This window comes from Pseudopodoces humilis, chromosome 6, assembly GCF_049639895.1.
Source record: "Pseudopodoces humilis isolate 2021_Gansu_Grassland_sample_001 chromosome 6, ASM4963989v1, whole genome shotgun sequence".
Classification (NCBI taxonomy): domain Eukaryota; kingdom Metazoa; phylum Chordata; class Aves; order Passeriformes; family Paridae; genus Pseudopodoces; species Pseudopodoces humilis.
Window position 1 is genome coordinate 32,169,120 of NC_142205.1, and position 24,363 is coordinate 32,193,482.

Sequence of the window (24,363 nt, forward strand, 5' to 3'; positions counted from 1 at the left end):
GCCCCGCGCTGCCCTCGGGGAAGGCGCGTCCGTGCGAGTCCGGCGGGGCCGCGCCAGCCAGGCCCGCCCAGCCCGGGCCGCAGCGGGGCCGGGCCGGGCCGGGCCGGAGGGGAGCGGCGGGGGGAGCGGGGCGCTCCGGCCATGGCGGCCAACGAGGACCAGGAGGTGAGTGCCGGACCGCGCTGCCTGAGGGAGAGCGGAACCAGGGCTGGGAGGGCGGGATAGAGCCGTGCGGGGAGCTGGGCGGCTGTCTGTGGCGGGGGCAGGAGCGAAGCAGCGGCCTCTGGAGAGGGCGAGGGTCGGGTGGAGGGAGCTGGGCGGCGGCGGGGCCGGGCACGGCGTCGCGCAGGGAGCGCGGCAGGTGCGAGCGTCGTGTCGGGGCTGCGGTCGGTAACCCCTGCTCTGGCCCGGGCTGCAGATGGAATTGGAAGCGCTGCGATCCATCTACGAGGGAGACCTGTGCTTCAGGGAGCTCAGCCCGGTGTCCTTCCAGTACAGGGTAAGGCGAAGCTGCACCTTGAAGTTATTTTGCTGCCTTGTAGTTGCCGTACCAGGGGCTTCTAAGCCAAAGACCTATCCGATGTGCAGTGAAGGATAGATCCACAGCGTTTTTTTTCAGGATCTTTGGTACAACGATGCTTCATAGCAGAAGGTATCATGTGTATGAGCCTGCTCCCAGCATGGGTTTATTACAGAATCACAGAAGGGATCAGGCTGGAAGGGACCACAGGGGGTGATCTGGTCCAACCTCCCTGTTCAAGCAGGGTCATCCTAGAGCACGTGGCACAGGATTCAGTCCAGTTGGTTCTTGAAAATCTACAGCGAGGGAGACTCCACAACCTTTCTGGAGAGTCTGTTCCAGTGCTCGGTCACTGCACAGTAAAGAAGTCCTTCCTTATACTCAGGTGGAACTTCCTGTCCATCAGTTTCTGCCCGTTGCCTCTTGTCCTATTGCTTGGCACCACAAGCCAGTTATTCCTGAGCCAGGCATCCCACTTGTATATGTGTGCCCTACATAGCCAGAACTGTCAAGCCCTCTGAAGGAGCCAACCTGCTGTGTAATATTTACCCTAATAGGTCAGAAAGTGAGAGATTTATAGAGATGCTTCTATGTACAATTTGGAGCTTTTGTTGAGTGCTACCTACAAGGTTCCAGTCTCTCATCCAAAGACTGTTCGTCATGTCTTGTTTACCTGCTAAAGAGAAAATCCACAAAATGCTTTGGGCATGTGCACTGGTACAGTCTGGTCAGAAGAGACATACAGGGACTGCTGAGCTCAAGGTACACAACTGGATTCTGGCATTAAATTCTCACCAGCTTTCTCAGATTTAAAAACCTGGAAGTTCTTCTGGGAACAGGCTAAAGCAGATCTTTTGATGTCCAGAAAACTTTACTGATAACATCTTAGGCACCCATGAGACAGAAGGGAGACTTCTGAAAATGCCATATGCCTGTTTCAGGGAGAAACCATCTAAAATCACCTTTCTGTGACTTCTCAAATAACTTGAGAATAATGTCACTAATTGTAATGAGATACAGCTCAATTAATTAGTAGCACTTAGAATCCCAGCCATGTAAGAGCAGCCTTTCTTCATTGATTGGATCATTCTTAATAAATTTAATTTATTTGAAAGGGGAAATATGACATGCCTACAAGCCTAAAGTGTGTCATTTTACATTTCACTAGGTTTGGTCATTGCTGATTTTTATTAGACAAAAAAGAATTGTCAAAAGTTAGGATAACTCAAATACAAGAAAACTTAGTGTCATACAAAGGTGATAATACATCTTTACCATGAAGAAGAATTTATATTTTGAGAAGTCATAATGCAAGTGAGTGCATGAGAAGATAGAAGGAATTTGTATGGCTGTGCAGGATTTGCTCTGCACACAGGCAGTCCTTTCCTGAGAGACCACTGTGAACCTTGCAGCCACTTCTGCTCTTGGTAGAAGTGGGAAATAAACTGCAAATGCTGCTTTGAAAAAAGTTGTATATTCTAAATTTAAAGTGTTGTTTATTTCACCACTAAACAAGTGGTTTTGAATGCCAGTTAGTCCAGTCTGCTGAAACATATATTGTAAATAAGAAAGTAGCAATTTTTTGTTTACTTTTTTTTTTTTTAATATTGAAGTACCATAGTCTTACCTTGATTAGGACCTTTCTTGTAGACACACTTTATTCTACGTAATTAGATGAAGGCTGATTTTTATAATGAGGCAAATAAGGGATAATTTTGGGTGGTTTTAGAAATCTTATTGTGCTAGTCTTCCAAATCCTCATGTTAAACAGTTATTTCAGACTGTATGTCTATAGAATGCTGTAATTTATTACTTTTTTTAATGCAGACTCATTCTACTGACTTGTTAAATCTTTTACTGCTCACTCTTTCGTACAGGGAAATAAAATATCTGTAGGCATGAGACATAAATATTGACATTCTTACCCATTATTTTTGCTATCTTAGGTTACTAGTTTATTATCGTCCTTATTTCAAGGATTTCTGTGCTGTGGCTTGTTTTCTTATTGCTCTGTGCTTAGATGTGTGGGGGGAAAAAGGCTTCATATTTTCTGCTCTCATATGTGATAGTATAATATTTGGCTTGAAGATACTACAAAGTAGCTTTTAAAACAAAGGAGTTAAAAAACCCCAACCATAAAAAAGAGATTTGACAGTTTCTGCTGCTTCTTCAAGAATGGAAACTGCAGGGTAAATGTTAATATTGATGTCCAAAATTTAATGCTCTTTCTAGGTAACAGGTTTATTTTGTAACTGATAACTATCAAAATAGTTGTCTCCAGGAATTTTCATGATCTAAAAGAAGTAATCGACTTCCGTATTGGCTTTGTAATCCTCAGAAAGTGACTGGAAACTGTTGATTTATAAAGTTGGGGTTTTTTTCTCTTCAGATAGGTGAAAGTGGAGATCCCAAGGCCTTTCTAATAGAAGTTTCTTGGCCAGAAACATATCCACAAACAGCACCAGTCATATCAATGGATGCTTTCTTCAACAACACAATGTAAGTATTTGTGATGGCTTCACTCCTTGGTCTTGTGGTGGGGGCTCTTTGTTTGCAAAGCTTTTTACCTCTGTCTAGTTTATAGTTGAGTTTAATGATTTCTTTTAGATCTTCAGCTATTAAGCAAAGTATATTGGATAAGTTAATGGTAGAAGTTGAAGCAAATCTTGGAACTGCAATGACATACACACTTTTTGAATATGCCAAAGACAATAAGGAGGTGTTCATGGAAAACCAACCTGTTAACACTGTGGTAAGTAGATAAATTCTGATTTTAATTTTGTGCTTTTAAAACTGGAAAAAAAATACTGATTATTATAACCTGAATGCTTCAGAATTCTCTCTAAGTTGTACATTAGTCCATTGGTTATATATGTTAGTGGCTGAAAGTGGCACACAAAGTATGGTTCCACAATGCTCTGTGGTTATAATTGTTCTATTTGATAGTTATTTTGCTGTTACAGCAAAATGTTTTCAGCCTGCTGTTATGTCCTACAGGATAACATTAAAATGGAGACTTTGAGCAGAAGCAAAACTAAAAGAGGCTGAAACAGAGATGTGTCTGCTGAAGATTGGAAGGGTGGCAGTTTACTGCAGCCTTCCTGGGATTGCATAAGTGTACCTCCAGTGTCTTTTAAAGTAGTCAGGCTGGGTCAATTTGTGGCTTTTGGGTTGTGTAAGCCCATTGTTTGCCATGATGGTGTAGCAGATCTGCTTTGAGGAGGGAGGAAGGATTTTTATGTTTGAGAAGTCTGAATCCATTCAGACTAAATCACACTCCATGATTAAATCTTAAAAGTGAAAAAGGTGCCCTTTGCAACTAGAGGAGAATAATTCCAGTCCCTAACACATGTTTTTTAAAAGTACAGCCCTTGATTATATGTTGATTAAAAGCTGCAGGCTGCTTACAGCATTACTTCTTTCTGACAATCAAGGTATTTCAGTTTGTCAAGTTCAGTAATCACATCACACAGAGATATCCATGGAAATAATATGCAAAATATTTACAACCACTTTTATCCTTCTCAGACTTCAGTAAGCAATAGTATTTCAATTGGAACTCCTGATGTGCCACCAACTAAGAAAAAAGAGAAAAAGGAGCAGTTATCCAAAACCCAGAAACGAAAACTAGCTGATAAAACAGGTTTGTTCGCTGTAATAATCTTTGCTTTGATCAGTATAAAAATCCAAATTTTATAGTGGGGATACCTTGCTAGAGAAAGAGTAACTAGGAATTTGTTTATAAGATGAACTACTTTAAGTCTAAGGTCTCCATTTTATTTGTTTTAGATGAATTATTCTTGCCTGAGATGTTAGTTTTGGTCACAGGAACTTTCTATAGAGTCATGATTCAATTGTCATTATTTTATTTTATTTTGTGACAAAAATGAAATTTTCAAAAAGCACTTATGGAAGGAGAGAATTTGGGACCTCTAAAAATTCACTTTCAGCAAAAAATGCAGTTTCTTAATGGACCCTCATAAATAATTCACATTATTAAAAATGTAGTTTCTAAACAAAAGTATTTATTTTGGAACCCAAAGTAAAACGTCTAATTTAGTTTGCATTCTAGAAATATAACTGCTTCTGCAGATATTTAGTGCTTTCAATGAAATAGGATTTTGATTGAAGGTGTTGATTACTTCAGTTAATTTTGGTGTTCACCTTCAGTTTTCAATGATAGTCTGGATAATACTATCCTGTTGTAGCAATAAGTTGTACCCTGTGATAGCGATTTCTGGATATAATCTACCTAACCTAATGCATAATTGGCAAGCTTAATGTTAAGTGTATAAAGGAAAAGCTGCATAAAATTTAGTTCTTTGACAGAATTCATCGTTGCTGGTCAGCCCAGCTCATATTGGAGCTACCTTCTAAACTGAATTTCAGGTGGACTGAGGTGTTTTTATTTTAACTGAATTACTTTGAATTGCATAATCAGAGAATTGCCAAGGTTGGAAGAGACCTTCAAGTTCCTCTGTCCAACAGTCAACCCATCACCATCATAATCACTCCTAAATCTATCCCCAAGTGCCACATCCATACACCTCTGCAGTCCCTAATGGGGACTCCACCACCCTCCTCAGCCACTTACTGCAATACCTAACTACTCTTTTAGTGAAAAATGTTTTTTTGAAATCTAATCTGAACTTCCCCTGGCACAGCTTAAGGCCATTTCATCTCCTCCTTTCACTTTGAGGTTGGTTGAAGAACACTCTGTGTTTAAGACATTAAAATCTGTTTCTGTCCTCATGGTTTCAGAGTGCAGAAATTGAGGGGTTTGGATATTTAGAATTTTGTGGGTTGATTTTGAAGAAAGATAAAATATTTCCCTTAGCCTGTGTGTTGAAATTAAAACCTTTTTCTGCAGATAACAAAGGGGAGCTTCCACGAGGATGGAACTGGGTTGATGTAATTAAGGTAAAGTGAGTGTATTATATACAGTATTGTGAACATGCTGTGTATGTAAATTAAAAAAAATATTTGTACTTATATCTGAAGAAAACTGATCTGATAAATTTTTTCTTACTTTTCTTCCTATGTTTGGATTTGACTATGATGTCTGATTAATTTCTATATGTGTCCAGCATGTAAGTATTTTCAAGTTCTTTTTTTTTTTTACTGTTAGAAAGATTTGTAAGAAAGAGTAAGAACTGCTGCTTATTTTGGATTCTAATTTACGAATTTCTCAAAAGCTTTAAAATGCTAGTTCTTCTGAATATTAGTCTGAAGGACTTCACTCTTTGAACTTCATTTGTTCCTTTTTTTATTTACTGAGCATTTAAATTTTAATTTTGTGATGAGAGGGCTTTGCTAACCAAATGCACTACAAATATTTTGTCTTCATATGACAAGTAGATTTTAAAAAAAGTAAGTAGTGCTGCCAGGTTCTGGAGGGCAGTGGATAAGTAAGAAATAAAAGGGAGCTGTCCCAAGTGGGAGCACCTTGCTATCTCCTACAAGCCTCATTCTCTGCTGCAACTCCTCCAGTGAATAATTCTTTTCTATTTGCTCCCTCAGTATTGATTTCTTCCACCCTCTTATCTTTGCTGATTCAGTGAAAATCACTGCTTGACAATTTTGAAAGCAAACTATTTTATTTTACACAATTGAAGTAATAGGCAGAGTCCTTCTGAGTTAAAAGTGTCTATTTATAGTGGATGTCTTGGTTTTCAGATAGATTTCATGGTAGGCATGCTACTTTTAATAACTATAAGCCCAGCTTTAAAAGGTGAGAAATACTAAGTTAATGTCTGTTTTTATATTGTCTAAATTTCTATATGGGAATTCTTTCAGAGATGTGTGAAGATAAAGTTCCATTATTTCATCGTTATTTTTTCTTTTTGAGAGCTTGCGATAGAGCCTTCAAATTAAATAGAAACTGTGCCCTGAGGTTTTTCTGGGGTTTGTTGTTGTTGTTGTTTGTTTGTTTATTTGAAAATCAACTTTCATGATCAGGAAATAAGCCCAGTGTTTAAGCTTAAGAATTAACTTTTGGTACTTTTCAGTCTCTTGGTACAGTAGCATAATCAGTCTGTATTGTTATTTAAGTATACACGTGTTCAGTGTGAGATGGCAATAATGTTCTTGTTTCCTAATAAATGGAATGGCAGTCTAAACTTTGAATACTTTCTTTTTGTGTCTCTTTTATAGTTAAGCAAAACTGGTTCTAAAGATGATGAATAAAGGACTTTGGTACAAGGAAACTCCACCTTTTAAAACAGTGCAATTCTGAGTCACCATCTCTCTCTTAATAACTTTCATATTTGTTGAAGTAAACATTTTATAAAGCTCGATTTCCTAACTTGTAAATCTAGTCACACAGGTTTATCTAGAGACCATGTGGTCATCTTCAGAAAAATCAACAAACTTGCCTTAAATGAAGGTTGGAATGTGACAAAGGATATAGAGAGCCAGTGTGGTGAAGTGAATAGTGATGAAGTGTTTATTAATTTATATTTAGTCTGTAGTAAAATCCTGCTAAAGTGAACCCAATGATACTGTAAACATTTCCTGATGTTCTTATTCCAGTTGAAGAAAAAAGGCACTATAACAGTGATTGGTTGCTTGACAGCTTAATTCATCAAAATAAATTATTCCATGGAAATAAGACCTTTGTCATTTGTTTATCTAGTATGAACTAGAAGGAGAACATAGAAATAGTTGCATTGCAAAACAGGCTAGAGCTTGTGGCCTGGTTTTCACTAGTTACTGGCTGAAATAGTAAATACTAGTGAAAGCAAGGCCAAATATTCTAGTCTGCTCAAAAATGAGTGGTTATAGCAGGAGTGCAGCTTCTTTATCTTCACGATATCCCATCTGTTGGTATTTCTCCAATGTGCATCTTTACAGACAGTGGGATGTCTGAGGAGGGGCAAAAGTGCTTTCTTGCACGTGTCTCGAGTGCTGGGATTTTGTAGCTGCTTCATTGAAGAAACAGGCATTCTTTGGAGGGATTTGCTGACTAAGTGGTGGGACAGTGGAAGTCAGTAATCCATCAAATGTATTGGGAGAACTTCTTCATGAGAGCTCCTTACTTTCTCCTAATCTGCTCTCTGTATAAGGAGGAGAAGTCATCTTTACTGTATGAACTGTTACTGAATACAAGATGCCTTAATGTCCTTTATTATTTTTGTTTGTTTTGAGATGAACTTTAATAAATACCTATTTATCTGCTGTGGTATGTGTTTATTGTTTTAAATTCTGCATTGCCTACTGCACTTTTCACTTTGCAAATTTGAAATTGAAAGGACTCTATTACAAAGCAAGCATTCTTAAAAATTGCTGGAAGAATTCTATCTTCCCTCTTGTGATATGTTTACATGATCTTCAGGGTGGCTGTGTTTGTTTTTTGATAGGGGGGTCAGTCACTTTACCAGGAGCATAGGACAGTATCCATTGTGTTTAGTGGACACAGAGCAAGTCCAGTGTCCCTTCAGAAGAGTGTGCTCCACTGTGTACAGCATCCATCATTTCAGAAAGTCTGGTTTCTTTTTGAACTCTACTCTGGTGTAGTAAAATGTCATAAGGTACAAAAGGCAGGGCTTTTTCTAAAGCTTTGCCTTTGACATGAACCGGAGGCTCACGGCTGCAGTCTGAGCAAGAGCACCCGGCGCAGCATGCCAGTGCCAGGAGAAGTTGCTCTGGAGCACACAGTGAACCTGCAGCAGGGAAGGGCATTTAGCTTCAGTCTCTAGAGCACCAGGACAGGCAGGGCTCTATTCACAAGTTCTCCAAGGGGAATTGACATGTGTTTGCTGGTATTCTTGGTACATAAGTCAAGTTGCTATGACAATTTATCTGAATAGATTAGTTAGGGAGGGTGGGGGAAGGACAAATAAGAACCAGACCTCTTGCTTTTTATAGTGTTACTGTGTGTAATTCGTTAACCTTATGAAATGCATGATTTTTCATCTATTCTGCTTGTAAATCACATGCTGTCATGAAAATATCAGAGTCTCCTCTGGTTCTGTTAGTAAATGTATTTACTTTGAAGTCTACTTTCATAGGAAATACTTTGCATTGAAAAATTTTATACCCATTTTTTGCTTCTGTGTAAATTGTGAAGGGTAATTTGTGTCTTTTGAACCGTTTTCTGATATGCTGTGATGGCTGAAACAGGATAATTTAAAGAATCTGGGTACTTGATATTATGGGGAGGCCTGAGCAATGATAAGTGAGGGGAAGGAAAAATGTAATGATTCTTACCAAGCAAGGCACAGTTGTAAATAAGAGACCATGACTCCTGAAGGAATTCTAAACACTTGAAAGACCCACTGCCACCTTCTTCTTTCTTTTTTCTTTTTATAAAGAACCTACTGGCAGTAGAACATCAGTGATTACTCAGTAGAACAAGAGTCTCTTGATTGTAGGGCTACACCACCTATTTAAATTAATGAGTTTTGCAGTTTAGAGCTTTGTTTGGCAGGAGAAGACAAGTGTCAGTACTAGTAAGAGTAAATTAAATGTAGCAAATGTCCAGAATGCTGAGGTACCATGACCAAAGATGCCCCATTGCACTCTAATGTATCAAATTCCAGGGAGTAATGCAGACTGCCCTTAAGTATGTTGAATACAGAGGTGACAGCTGTGATTAGTCAGCAGTGTGTGCCTACCATCTCCTGCTCACCTCCTTGGCTAGCCTGACATAGATACACTATGAAATCAAGGCTGATGATTTCTGCAGTCCTGCTCTGACTGGTTCTGTGTGGGGTGGATAGCTAAAGAGTGTCCAACTGATGAGCAATTACATTTTGGTGAGTAAAAGACCAGTAGGAAAAAAGCCAGCATTTCTCCATAGAGGACCTGTGTCAAAAGTGCAAGTGTAAGGATACTGTCCTCCTGTCATCTAAGACACTACAAATTATCTTGGGCTATACTGTGAAATTTGTGCTGTGAAAATCCTTGAACTGGTCTGAACCAGAAATAATTTCCCTTTGGAAATTGTTTCCTTCAACAGTATGGCACCCTAAGCTCTTGCAGTTAACAGCAGAATGCAGTGCGGAGATGTTCATTCAACAGAGAAAATACCAGAAGTGTGAGAGTTCTGGGTGGATTGGAGGAGGAAGTGGATGGGGGAAAACATCCTTGTATGCAAAACTAGAAGAGCATAGGGAATAAATATTCATTGCTGCAGGACAACACAACAAAACAAAAGCTAAATTCTGGCATGAGTTTGGGCTATGGTAAATGACAAGAGGATTGTAGATTTTCTTTCTGTTGCTCTGATTTCTTTCACCAGCATGGATTGGACTTCATCTTAGAATGCGTCTGTTTTGTGGTTGTGAGAAGAATTTCTGTTTGCCTGACTGTTACGTTTCCTGTTGCTCTCTTTCTGAGCCTGTGTAAGCAGTCTCTGAAAGCCTGGTGTACTCTCTGAAATAACTTAAGACAAAATATATTGACTAGGCACTGGAAAAGCATTAACTGTTTGTCCTCTCCTTCAATCCAGAGCAAGGTGAGGAGTGACTCCAAATGGCTTAATTACATAAGACATAGGAAAATCTACATCCAGACACTTGTGTCCTGTATCAGACTGAAAATGTTACATAGCTGTCCCTCGCTACTGTGTCTGAGCATTCATGCCTGTGGTTCCTACAGATGTTGTGTTTAAAGTATTCATGCTAAAAAGAGGGCAGAAATTTGAAAACTGTTACTGTGGTGAGCCACTAGAAGCTGTTTATGTTGTGAGATGGGATAAGGTTACAGCAATGAGAGGGAAAGCCAAGCTGTAACTACAGAGCCTTACTGGAGAGGAGTGAGGTTGTCTCTGAGGGCAGTGTTTCTTCTGCAGTGTCTGTATTACTGCTAATGATCAGAAAGGGAAAATTAACCTAGTCTGGGTTTGGAAGTTATCGTTCAAGAAGCAATATAGAAGGAAGAAAGAAATCTTTTGCTCAAACAATCATTTGCTGTAATGTCATTGAAAGACAATAAACAGCCTTGCATGAATTTGCTCTTCAGAGCAGAATCTTACTTTAAATCAAGTATCTCTGTCAGTAATGCATTTTATGACTTCCTGCAGGTAAAACAAAAGTGAAGAAAGCATTTTTACGTGGAGAGGTGTTGTTCCACTGTAGAGAAATGTTTGATCTCTGCCTATAGTGAAAATTATGCTTCCATTGACCTCGGAGACACAGATTTTATAATAGCTCAGGGAAAAGGTAGCAGCCCATCAATTAAAAAGTACACAGCTTCTGTAGATAATTAACAAATTTTGCCCAGCATTATCAGTTTTATATTCTTCTGTGAGGATCAGCACCAGAGTATTACCAGGTTTTAGTTAACTGGCATATTGCATAATTATGGTTTTCCTTTCCCCTCCTCATGCCATATGTCTTTAGATGATAAAAGTACAGAATGTCATATAGACATTTATTTCCAAAATTAAATTGTGCTAAAGGAAAGGAAATAATCCTACTCAGAAGTGAGGATGTGCCAAAATTAAAGCTGCCTATGTGATGTTTATATGAAAAAGAATTCATAGGAAGATTTTCTTTCTGTGACTACATGGTTTTTTGGGTTTGTTTGTGGGTTGGTTTTTTTCCCCAGCAGAGTCCAAACAGATGGTTAGTGCTTTTCATCCTAGTGTTCCTGTTAGTGGGAAAGCAATACAAAAACTGAGTTTTAGTACTCTCCTAAGACTGAAAAGAGAAAAAAGTTTTCACTCAGTGAAAATAAATAAAGTAACAGAAATGTCCCTGGAACAAAATGGACCTTTGAACAGGATGGCCAGGTATTGAGGCAAATTAATTTGCTTAATAAAACTGTCTGGATCTGAGCGGTTTAATCTACTTTAGAGCCTATATTCATGTAGTGAATTTGTGACTTAAGAAATGCTAATGGATATTTTAGCTTGACTATACAGCTATGTGACTTAACCATTGCTTTCAATAAATTTCTGTTACAGAAGTCAGTGCAGATTCTAATACACTGTTAATGAGCTGTAGTTCCATCCCATTTCATTTCAGGGAAGGAGAGGAGGTACAATGTTACTGCTCTGGGTGAAACAAATTCACCTGTATGCTGTCAACAAAGGGCTGTCTGGACTTGGTTTACAATCGGTCTAAAAGAGATTAAATGGCAAAGTTCTACAAGATAACTAGTAGTTTATCTTAAAATGGATCCATTATTTCTGTGTAATTCTTTTCTTTTGTTAACTTGCTTATTATGATATTTAAAATGCTCAAAGTATAAGCGATACATTGGCTTATTAGCTGGTGAGGATATGTATAAAGTAACTAGTTGTGTACTCAGATCAACAAGAACAGTTTCCTTGTATTTCTTAATTTCATGGCATGGTGATGATTCTCTAGTCCTTTTCATGGTGCATTCCTACAAGTAATATCCCTCACTTGTTTTCTTCCTAGCAAGGGCAAAAAAGGGTACTCAGCATCACTGTGTGTGTGTTTCCTTCATAGCTTTTATACAGAAAGGTGTATTGGGTAAGGGAGGAAGAAAATATAAACTACTGACTGGTATTTATGCCTCATGCCTGGAATGAATTAAGGTAATTTGTGTCATGCTGCATACAATATAAAGTGCAAGGTACAGTGTGTCACTCCTGTTTTAAATGTATGTACTTGAAACCTCTACTACAATCTCTGACTGGTAAAAAAATGGGCAAAATCTCTGTGATTATCACAACACTCTTTGTTTCACAGACACAAGCTCTACTCTGTTAGATGCTGTACTCATGAACACAGAAGAAGCAGGGCAGGTCACTGTCTTGCAGGATCAGGAAATGGGAAAGATATTCTATGAGGAGACACATGCTAAATATGAAAAGCATATACTCAACTTCTTTCGGTATCTGTTTAAGGAGAAAAGATGACAATAGAAGTCAAGAGTGAAAGAAGGAGGAAGGAACAGCTTGAGTCTGAAGCCCTAAGAACATGGTTGGTTAGTCTTCTAAAAATTACAGTTGATAAACATATGTTGTTTTTCTGTATGTTAAAATATCTCTTAAGGTATTTTAAAAGATGAGAAAATATTTTTTCAAGTGTTAATAGTAAACCCTTGATGGAAGGAAAGAATGTCGCCAGAAAAAAGTTATACACAGGAACCAATCTAGAAATTTTGATTTGAAGCTGCAGGATTCTTGAATATCAATCAAATGGAATTTCTGTTATGTGAAGAAGTGGAGACAACTCTAAAGCCTCATCTAAAGCTTTATCTTTTCTGCAAGATTCTGAGTAGTTTAATATTTTGAGTGTTGCAAGCTCAGGATTTTATCTGCTGGAAGGAAGGGGAGTGCACAAAATTTGGGTTTAGATGTACATTTTGCAAATTTAAATCCAGCTCATCAGTATTTAAATCTCCAGTTAAATGTGTGTCTTGTAAGCAGAATGGTTAAAATGTGATTTGCCATGCATGTGCATATACACAATCTTGGTGAGGCACATCATTATATCAAATCACTTCAGGTATCAGAGTACAAAGATTAAGAATATCTCTAAGAATACCTATCTTATTTGAGAAATACTTTTCCTCTGACTCATTCAAAGCTTCTGCCATCAAACACAGCAAAATAATCGTAACAGCAGAGACTTTTTTATTTTTTATTTACAACAACCTGATCTTAGTATACTTATTTGTGCTAGAGGCAGAAACAAATGCATTAATGGAAAAATGCTATCCTTGTTTATACAACTACTGTAAAGATAAAAGTTATAATTCCAGCTGATGGATCTGAGGTGGGGGGGCTTCCAGGTGGTGTCAGAAATTATCACCATCGTGTTTCGCTACATCTGGAAATTCTGAAGTATCAAAATGAGATATCAAAGATTTGTTGTAAGGTTTTCTAGATATTTGCTTTTAATTTTGGAATTGTATTTAATTTATACTTTTAGGGTACCGTAAGTGCATTATTATTTTTGGTATGTAAAGAAAGGGCATATTGTAAATCTAGAATACAAAAGAGGAAGGGACAGTAATACAAAGTCTTTACTGATGCACACCATAAGAAACCTGGTTCGTTTGTGCTGTATGTAGATTAGGTTTGTATTTGTGTCCTTGAGTATGTGGGTTTTTTTCATTGTTTTCAGGTCTTATGGGGCAAAAGCCTGATAATCCCATCATCTCAGGAGTATTATGAAAGAAAATCTTATAATTACTTAAAGGTATAATTGGAAGAATTAACCTAACTGAAATAATGCAAAAGCAGACACTTGTGTTGCATCTCATGGGGTATCAAAAGAGATAGTTCTGACCAAAAAAGCAGTGCAGACAGATGGTAATCAGGCCGGTGTTACTCAGCAGTTTTTGGGAGCTGGCAAATCATCAAAAGTATAAATGAAGTTCATTCTAACAGAGAGTTGGACTCAAACATTTCAGATGAGCAGTTTAATATGTCATCTTCATCCCTCAATAGAAGGTAATAGAAGGAAGCCAAAATAGAAGGAAATCAGATTTGACAAGCAGGATTTCCCTCTCATGAAGCTGTGTTGGCTGGGACTGATGGCTGCACTGGCCTCCAGGTGTTTTTCAGTATCTCCCAGAATAATCTTTTCCATTATTTTACTGGGCACTGAAATGAGACTGACAGGCCTGTAGCTTCCAGGGTATTCCCTCTTGCCATTCTTGAAAATCAGGACAGTGTCACCCAGATTCCAGTCCACTGGGATCTCTCTGGATTCCCCAAACTACTCAAAAATCAAGAGAAGTTTTGCAATGACATCAGCCAGCTCCTTGAGGATTCTCAGATGAATCCCATCAGGCCCCGTAGATTTTTTAGGGATCCAGCTGAAGCAGCAGATCCTGCTCAGGGTCAACTGGGAGTTAAACACTCTTGAGATGAGCCATGGTCTTCCATCTCATGGCACCGAAACCCTCTTGGTCTATAATCTGTGTTGAAGACAGAGGCAAAGAATGTGTTAAACACTTCTGTCTGGTCCCTGTCCCTGTTTGGGAGGTAACCATCCTCAACCTGTAAGAGGCCAATGTTATTTTTCACTGCCTATTGCCATTAATATATTTGACAAAAACCTTTCATTGTCCCCGACAGTTCTGGCCATCTTCATCTCCAGCTGAGCTTTGGCTACACAAATTTTCTCCCTACAGTGGCAAGAAACATCTTTGTATTCTTCCCGTGTCACCTGACCTTGCTTCCGCTGGGCATACACCTCCCCTTTTTCACCTAATTTCCAAGAGAAGTTTCCCTGTTCAGCTAAACTACACCTTTGCCTTGTCTGATTTCCAGCATTTGGGAATTGTTGCTCCTGTGCTCTTAGGAGGTGATGTTTAAAAAGTGACTAGCATTGATGGACCCCAACACCTGCAAAAACATTTTCCCAAGAGATTTCACTAACTAGTTCCCTAAGAAACCTGAAATGTGCTCTTCTCATGTCCATTCTGTTGCAAGTACTTACAAACTGCAGCCTACCAAGTGAATGCTGAATTCCTTCTGTTCAGAAGTTGTTCATTAAAGAATAAATATGCATTTCTTTTCTTCCAATCTGTTAAGAGATTAATTTATTTTTCATTAATCTGAAGGTGATTCACTTCTTTAATCAATGGAAATCTAATTGCTAAGTGCTTACATGAAAAAAAATACTGAGTCTGAAGAGTTGCCTTCAACATTTTATCGTGCATATGAATCATATATTTAAATGAGCAGTGCTTTTCTCATTATAGCATGAAGTGCAGAATTGGAAGATATTATCTGAAGGAAAATATTCCCTGAGCCTTTATTGATGATGCTGGTTACACTGCCATCAAATAGGCATATGAGATTTTATCCCCATCTTAGAGATGGTGTAACTTTCCCAATTGAGATATATACTTGTTAAAACAGAGGTAATAAGTCTCAAACCCATATCTGTCCATCTGCCAAACTGTGTAGCAATTTGGTAGGCTAGAGCTGCACCTACCCAAAGTAATGGTGTTCTTTAATCATGCTTTATGATTAGAGCAGCTTCTTAACTTTCCAGTATGTTCTCACAGCTTGTCTTTTAGTCATGTTCATAACACATTTTTCAGGGATATTTTCAGCAGAGAGCTGTGCACAGGCAGCAAGCTAAGAGCAAATGGCTGAGCACTTTCCAGAAACTGCATAACATATTTCAAGAGTATGCTCTGGTTGCTCTCAGAGAGGAAGCATCCGCTGAGCTTCTGGAGACAGGTGAGACTAGAAACCAAAAATTAGGAGAAGGGCATTCAGCCAGAATGATCAGCAATACATTATTTCCTAAAACAGGGGACAGATTCGTTTCGGTAATAAGTTAGAAGACATCATCAGTTTTGGCACTCCTCAGAATCTTGTGGTAGGACAAGCAATACTTTAGTGAGAATGTCACCACTGTAATAAATATGTAATATAGATGTTACTTCTCTATAACCCTAAATGCCTTTTCCTGTTCAATGTGCTTTTTAATCCACTTAAACATATGCAACTCTTTTTACAGTCTGCAGGCAACTCTTCAGGCTCTCCTTGAGGACCTGAAAGCCTGGAGTTTGGCCAAACAAAACACATGCTGTGAAATGCTATTTAACTGCAGAGAATAAAATTTCTACTGCAGAGTAGTCTTAATAACACAATAATAATTTAACATTTCATGAGCTTCTTAAAATGGATCTTTTCTGGGTTTTATATTAAGAACAAAGGAAAATCAGATATTTTCTCTGAGTGGTTCAAAGTGGTTGTACATCAGAGCTAATGAAGTCACTTAGTACTTCCTTCTTAGCACAGAACTATGAGTGTTGTAAGCAGGTTCATACAAATGTGCTCTGTCCCCAGTCCATGATACATGAGCAGGAGAATTCAGAAATTTCCAGATTAATTAGCCAGCAGAGACCACATGGAGGGTTCAGTCCTCCATGTCTAGAAACATGTCTGTCTGTACTGTATATGACTTGCATGTAAGCCCCTCACCTCATAAAAACCTTATGTTACTTAATATAAGTGCAAACATACGAAGCAGCATAAGGGGAGAGGAGCTAATTAAAATAATTCTGCAAGAGGTTTCTAGGGTATTTTATCCATTGCTTAGAATTCCAATTAGAATTACACATCTTCTGAAAAGCTTCTGATATCAGGTTATTATTTGTACCTGAAAGTTGGATGGTTTCCTTTTTTAAAAAGAGAAAAATGTTCATAAGAAAGAAATGTCTTCTGTAAGTTCTACAGTTTCTTTCAGAATGGAAGTTTTGATATAAAACACATGCCTGCAGCTTAATTATCAAGGAATCATAAAATGGTTGGGAGGGACATTTAAGGGTCATCTAGTCCTACTCCCCTGCAATGACATCTTCCACAGAGCCTCATCCAATCTTACCTTGAATGCTTCCAGGGACTGAACATCCACCACCTCTCTGGGCAATCTGTTCCTGTGTTTCACCACCCCCATTGTAAAAATCTTCTTCCTTATATTCAGTCTGAATCTATGCTCTTTAAGTTACCCCTTGTCCTAGGACAACTGTCCCTGCTAAAATATTTGTCCCCATCTTTATTAGAAGCCCCCTCTAAGTAGTGACAGGCCACAATCCAGTCTCCACAGAACTTCCTCTTCTCTCAGCTGAATGACCCCAACTCTTAGTCTTTCTTTATAGGAGATGTGCTCCAGCCCTCTGAGAATTTCTGTGGCCCTCCCCTATACTTGCTTCAACAGGTCCATGTCTTGTGCTGGGGACCTTAGAGCTGGATGCAGGGTTCCAGGTGGGGTCTCATGAGAGCAGAGCAGAGGGGCAGAACCCCCTTTCCTGCCCACACTGCTTTGGATGCAGCCCAGGACATGTTTGGCTCTGGGCTGCCAGCACACATTGCCAGGTCATGTCCAGCCTCTCATCCACTGAGTTGTCTTTAAATGTAATGTAATTACATAAGCAATTTAATGAATAGGCTATACAGTTGTTTAAATTGGTCCTTAGCTTGAACAGTATGGTTGTGGTCCATTGAATAATGAATTTACATGACCATTCTTGTCCCAAATGTTCTCATACTCAATTACAGTTTTCTGACAGGAACATTGCGTGTTTTTTTTTTTCCCAAAAAACTGTCAGTATGTGATTCAGACCAACAAACAACCTTCTGAATGAAAGAAAAAACAACACAGGGATGGAAGAATTAAAGTCTGATTTCCTAGTGCCACTTGTGAAAGCAGAAATTTATGATTCATTCTAAGCCTTTTCTATCAGATTGCTGATGTTTGCAACATTTCCATGCATTTTTATGAGGTAATCAAAATTTAAGTACTATTTTGTAGGGAGGAGAGGTTACTGATTTTATTTTAACATAAGAATTATCACAAGTTGCCATTAATCATAACCAATGTATTTGGGATACTGCCATACAGTCTGCACAATGTTCTTGTGGAAGGACTTAGATTTGTGCCCAAGCATATAAATTATAAAATATGCTTTAAGTTTCAGTTATTTCAGCAGGTAAATATGTGGGCATACATGTTTTGTAGGTAAGATATCACAGATTTAAAAGCATAGTTTTCTTTTTCACAGAAACTAAATTCCTTTTAACAAATGAAGAATCTCTGAGGAGTGAGGTTTGCCAAATAATGAATATTTTCTGAATCCTGCCAACAAAATGCTTTTTAGGAAGAGCATCAAACTTTATGCCATTGCTGTGCTTCAATCCCAGCCAGCAGCTAAGTATCACACAGGTGTTTGATCACTCCATCCATTCCCCATGGTGAGGAGAAGAATCACTAAAAAAACCCCAAAGTTCATGGGCTAAGAACAGTTGATGAACTGAAAAATAATGAAATATACAACTAAAAATAGTAATAATAAAAATAATTGTAACAAAAAGGAGAGAGAATAATAAACCCCAAAAAGGACAAGAGGTCCACAGTCTAATTGCTCACCACCTGCTGACCAATGTCCAGCCTGTCCCTGACCAGCCCTTGACCAACTTTCCCTGAGCTTATGTCCTGAGTATGACATTCCATGGTATGGAATATCCCTTTGCCCAGTTCAGACCAGCTGTCCTGGCCATTCTCCCTCACAGCTTCTTGTGCACTTCCTCACTGGCAGAGCCTGGGACGCTGAAAAATCCTTTACTTGGGGTAAGCAGTGCTTGGCAACAACCAAACATTGGTGTGTCTCATACTGAATCCAAAACACAGCACCACACCAGCTACCAGAAAACAAATTAACTCCATCCCAGCTGAAACCAGGACAGCTCAATGTATCAGCAAAGAACAGAAATACGAGCAAATGTTCTCATAAAAAACCCTGTAGTTCATTTTAATCAGTGTTAGATGCTGAAACCAGTTTCTGCCTGGGCTGAAACCCCCATCTCTTATCTGAATTCAAAGGGACTTCTGTTCTGATAGGAACTTTGCATCTTCTATTTCTCAGCACATATGTGTGAAGTTGCAGCCTTAACTCTGATCTCTGTTGTAATCATTGCTCATCCAGTATATTTATGTGTATTTTAAGAAAAATATAGCAACCTGCAGGTTCTTTCACTTTTGGTGGTTACCTTTAGCAGTAATTGCTGGTCTCTGGAGTCTGCATTACCCACCAGAGGGAGCTGAAGCCAAAAGCAGTCTGATTTTCATAGAATCATACAATCGTTTAGGTTGGAAAAGACCTGTGAGATCAGAGTACAACCAGTAGCCCAAGTCCATCATTACGCCATGTCCCTAAGTGCCACAGCTACGTCTTTTAAATAACTCCAGGGATGGTGACACAACTTCTTCCCTGGGCAGCCTGTTCCAATTCTTGGCAACCCTTTTGGTGAAGAATTTTTTCCTAAAATCCAATCTGCCATCTTCTGGAGCAACTTTCAATACCCAGGAGGTTGCCAGGTGAAAGTCATCTCTTACACTTCACAGAGCCTTTGATTTGGGCATTTGTCCTCAAGTTAGCTTGGGAGCAGATGGTGACCAGGTAGGAAATAGGGTTTGACTCCCTGTGCTAAGTTATTACCTCTTTTGGGAACCCTCACTATAGTCTGTCAAAGCAGGCAAAGCAAGAACTTGTGATGTACATGTCATTCTTTGGTTTCTATGTATCCTGTTCTTCTTGAGACATGAATAAAGACACCAGAATTGTACAAAATAGGAATGACTGAGAATAAATAGTCATCCCTAAGAAAATTAGGCCAGGTAGAAGCAAGTGTGAATAGGTTCTCTGAGTCTTTAAAAGGAAATCTCTCAAAATTCTTGACTGTAAACAGTACTGACTTGGGCAATGAAGCAGGAACTCCTTGTAGTGTTTCTTTTTGGTAAACAATTGGTCAAGGTGAAAGGGGATTTATTGTTCTAGTTTGTAAAATCATAAGATCAATTTGTATTTCATTGAAAAAATAAATCTGCTTTTGACTTAGAGTATGGGAGGAGTGCTGATCCTTGTAGACAAATGAACTTTTTTCTACACATTTCCTTCTGCACTTGGAATAACTCATCCACAGAGAAATAAGTAGATGTTGAGACACAGAGATTAACAGCAGAGAGGTGGTCAAGAAAAGCTTCTTATACCATTTCTGAGTTGTAGCTGACCACACAAAAGTAGTCTTTAGGAAGAGATGGAGTTGACTTCTTTATATGAAAAGGGCAGGAAAGCTCACACAGCTAATTATAGTTTAGCAATTATATACAAATCTGGTCCCTACTGCTTCTATGGTACCTGCTGAAGTCATTTGTAATTTTCAGTGCTATGGCATCATTTGACTTCTGCAACATGGTTAATCTATTGGTCATGAGAATTGTAACTGACAGGAGACAGAAACTTCCCTAGGTAGTAATTAAATTTGCTTTCTACAATACCAGTTATGGCTTAATGGCCTCTTAGACTTCCTAAGGCATTTTTTTTTTCAGTTTCAAAATCTTGTCCTGCAAAAATTATAACAGTCTCATCAAGTAACCTGAGTTTCAGCTCAGGTTTCTGTTCCTTGATGGTATTTTGTCATGTTCTTCAAAGGAAGGTACGAGACAGTTTATATCAAATTGCTGTCTAATGAACTTTTGCTTAGTTAATTGGCTTCCTCAGTTAAAGATTACCTTATACACTGGAGCATGAGGTTTTAATACCTTTTCTTAAAATGTCTAACTTATGAAGGGCTCATTATCAATTTTTTTTTCAGCATTTCAGAGAGGAGGACTTATTACAGTATTTATTTTGCTTATGAATTTAGTTAATAATAGGATAATTTGTTAGGACTTTTAATAAGTATTTTCCAACATTTGGAATGAATCTGTCAAATGTAGAAAATAAAAAGAGAAAGGTAAAAATTTAAAAATTATTAGCAGGAGACTCATTACTTGCAAAACTGAAACAAACCTTAAACTGTGCAGTTTACAATTGTGTCTCTCAGCAGTGGCTGCTGGATAAATTGCACACACTTTTTATGTCCACTTAAGGATTTTCTTAATTAAAGAAAATATAATGGGAGAAAATTCCACAACTCTTTTGGATGATGAGATATAATTTCTTTCACAAGTTAACTAGCTATAAAATGACCCTTCACTTTGCTTTTTTAGGGGTTTTCTCATTACTTTTTATGTTCCTCCTAATTGTTTCTGACAGCTTTTTACTTCTCTCTCTGTACTTCATTCCTGCTGTCATTTCAATATCTGTTTCAATTCTCTCTTGTTTGGATTTATTTTTCTCTTTTGCTTTGTGTGTGGGTTATACTTTCACATTCTCTGTTTTCTTATTTGACTTCTCTTCCCCTTAGAGTTTCCTTGCCTCATACTTCATTCTGGAGTCAGGAAAGGGAAAGGACTACATGCCAGCTACAAAGTCAGGAAATATACTCAGCTCTGTAATTTTTTTTTTTATTATTTCAAGGTTTTGATCTGATGGATTCATGTCAGTTGATGCATGAAATACCCCTTTCTTCAGCAGATACAACTATATACAGGAATTTCTCCATACTTACATCAGGAAATTCAGTCAAAGATTATATTCTATGCGTTTATAGACTGGTAGAAAGTATTTTTCACCATTGAGAATTCAGTATTAAAAAGTTCCCCTTCATAATTCAATTGAACATCAGTCTTCCATCATTATATTTTTGAGAAGTCAGGTCTGTTAATAATTTCTTGATATTTACTCCATTGCTGTATAATTGATATATTGTCACTATATAAACCAATTCCAAATTTATAAGGGATTCCAATGATAAATTTTGTACGTTTGATTTCTCTTGTCTCTTCAGCAACCTTCTGTATCTTCCACTAACAAACTGCTACTCAAGTACTTCTTCCAAACATAATTTGAAGGGCATTCTTTCCTGGTATGCAGCTTTATGTTTCTTGAGATTGTCAAACTGAATTTTCTGAGAACTAGATTTGTGCTAATGCAGAAATGTTCTCTCAGTTGGTGTCATATTCCCAGTGTCAGCTGGGGGTTCATTATAAATCTTTGCTGTGTAAATACTGTAGTCATGTAAAAAAAATAATGGGTTTCCTAATGCTAGGAAAGGATGGTCATAATTACTTATGCAGTATGTTGCTTACGCAGGACTTGAAGGATGAGGTTTAGGACAAGTGTCTGCCACTCACATTAATTTAATTTTTCAAAAGTCACTGGCAATACTCTATATTAAAGACAGAAATAATTTGCAAAGGTAAATCCAGGAGTTAATTGCTAGGAGTTAAGACAAAGTGTTTGAAAGGAAATGGATGAAAAGGGAAGGAAGCAATAGACCATACATACAAGAGATTGTAAAGTGCCATCCAAAGTGCCTGCTGGTATCCTTATTCAGTCCTTTTATCATTGGAACATCTGAAGTATATAAAACTAGATTTGCAGATGGTGATGACACTGAGAGGACAGCAAATCATAATGAACATTGCATCTAGATTCAGTGCAGACAGAGACAGGAGATGGGGCAAAACATTTTGAAAATAGCAAAATCAAACCACATTAAAAATCCCAACTACCATACATGACAACCTTTTATAGAATTAAAACATGCAGTTAACTGACATATTTAGCAATATGGTAGTTTTTATTCCTGAACTGTCACTGCCAGAGCAGTCCTCCCCTTTCCAGTCATGTCATAGTTGCTATGAAAAGTGCAAATCTGGCTGCATCAGAGCATGTGGGGGTTATTTGGTACCTTGCTCATTGCGCTGATTCTGACAGTATAGGACCTGACATTGTCACATACCTCTTGCACTGGGTTGAGTATACACATCTGGAAAGAGTTCAGTCTTCCTCGCACATGCACTTAAGTCTTCAGGTTTTATTTAGTAGTGTGATACATTAAGGCTACAGGTATGTTTTTGTCTGTTTTAATTAACACTTGTTTTGTACAGAAATAGAAAAGACAGGGTATTTGGTGCTAGCAAAGGAGATGTGGTTGTTAAATCGGTATGTTAGGATTCTGTGGCCGCTGTTCAGGGAGAAGCTGTAACTAATGACTACTTCCCTATGATCTTTAGCTAATAAGTGTGTAGTAACTTTATTCTTGCTTCTTCAGAAAAGGAAATTGTGCCCAGTTTTTAAAAATATTTTGGCAGTGGCCCATGAGGTCTTCTTTTCTAAATTCTTCTGGAGTCATCTTTTCTAAATTCTTCTGAAGTTTTTGAAAATCACACTGGAAGCCTTTCAACAACTTCAGGTGTCTAATTCTTCCTGGGCTTTTAAAAGTCTGGGCTTTTACCCACAGATTTTTTCATCCAGCCATGTTGTCTGAAAGCAGGAGGTTTCAGGTCTTTTACACCTCCATGAAACCTTCCAGATTCTGGTACCTGCATCCTTTCACGCCCAGCAGTTGCTCCAAGAGCAAATCCTGTAGTACTCCACTACTCTCAGAAGGGTCAGCAGGGCTGACTTCACTTTACCCTGACATAAGTTAGACCCTAAAATATTATTGATGGAGCATGTTTTCTTTTCAAATAGTCTTAGAGAGTTTAAAACAATTGCTGATATAAAGTGCCTCCCTCCTGCTATGAACAGCTCTGCTGTTCCTTACAGAGCAGCAGGTAGAATATTTCAGTGTTAGCACCTTTGTCTACTCTCACACTCTCCAGGGTTGCTGCAATGACTTTATTTGCACCTGCTTCATTAATCATCTGGATTATCATCTCATGGCATTAATCCATGTTGCAGACACTACTGAGATAATTCTCTGGAATGTGAAGACCATAGGCATGTGGCCCAGTTCCTTTCAGTTCACCCCGGAGGTGAGTGGTTTCACTTCTGTTGCCATTTTTTAATAAAGGAGAATTGTTTCTGATTTCTGAAAGGATCATGCAAATGGAAATTTCAAACTATTGCTACTGTTGTTTCATATTCTATTTCAGTAATCTCTTCCACTTTACCATGGCACATTATTTCACTTCCTACCGTTTCACATAAACATCTGTAACAAAGTTGCAATGAAAATCAGTGTGCCATTTGATTAATGAAATTAATACCAAGTGACTTGAATGCCCTGGAATAAATCATGTGACAAAGGAGATGGGCTTAAGTTGTGAATAAGTGTATTCATTCTTGTGAGAATACGAGTGATATGAACCAAATTTAATGTGTATTTTTAAGATAATTTAAATTAAGCTCCAAATATTATGAATGCTGTTGATCAATGAAATGTATTCTAATCCTAAAAATCTCCACATTCTGGAAACCAAGGTATGATTTTCAGTGCTGTCTTCAAGCTTCTGTTTCTATCTCAATAGTTTACCGGTAAACTGAATACTGATATCAAAGATTTATAATTGAATATACATTTTAGATCTTATAAATAATAAGAGATTAATGAGTGTATTTGATGGCATTGAAGTCATAAAACCATGGCATGTTTCAAATAATGTTATGTGCAGCTTGGCTCAGAAAAAGATACCTGGAAACATTCCTTGTGAACACAACTGTTGTGGTAAGACAGTTGAAGAGAGAAAGTTTTGGTGATTTCTACTTTCTCTATAAGCCACATT

The 24,363-nt window shown here is 38.1% G+C and overlaps 1 protein-coding gene across 1 annotated transcript; it reads left to right on the forward strand.

The window, feature by feature from the left end:
• Nucleotides 1-60: 60 nt before the first annotated feature.
• Nucleotides 61-23,569, forward strand: RWDD4 (RWD domain containing 4). Its single transcript, XM_088057004.1, has 7 exons — nt 61-165; nt 419-499; nt 2,910-3,019; nt 3,128-3,272; nt 4,049-4,163; nt 5,391-5,440; nt 23,540-23,569. The coding sequence occupies exons 1-7, from the start codon at nt 142-144 to the stop codon at nt 23,552-23,554; spliced, it is 540 nt and encodes a 179-aa protein (XP_087913130.1). The 5' UTR covers nt 61-141; the 3' UTR covers nt 23,555-23,569.
• The last annotated feature ends 794 nt before the right edge of the window (nt 23,570-24,363 follow it).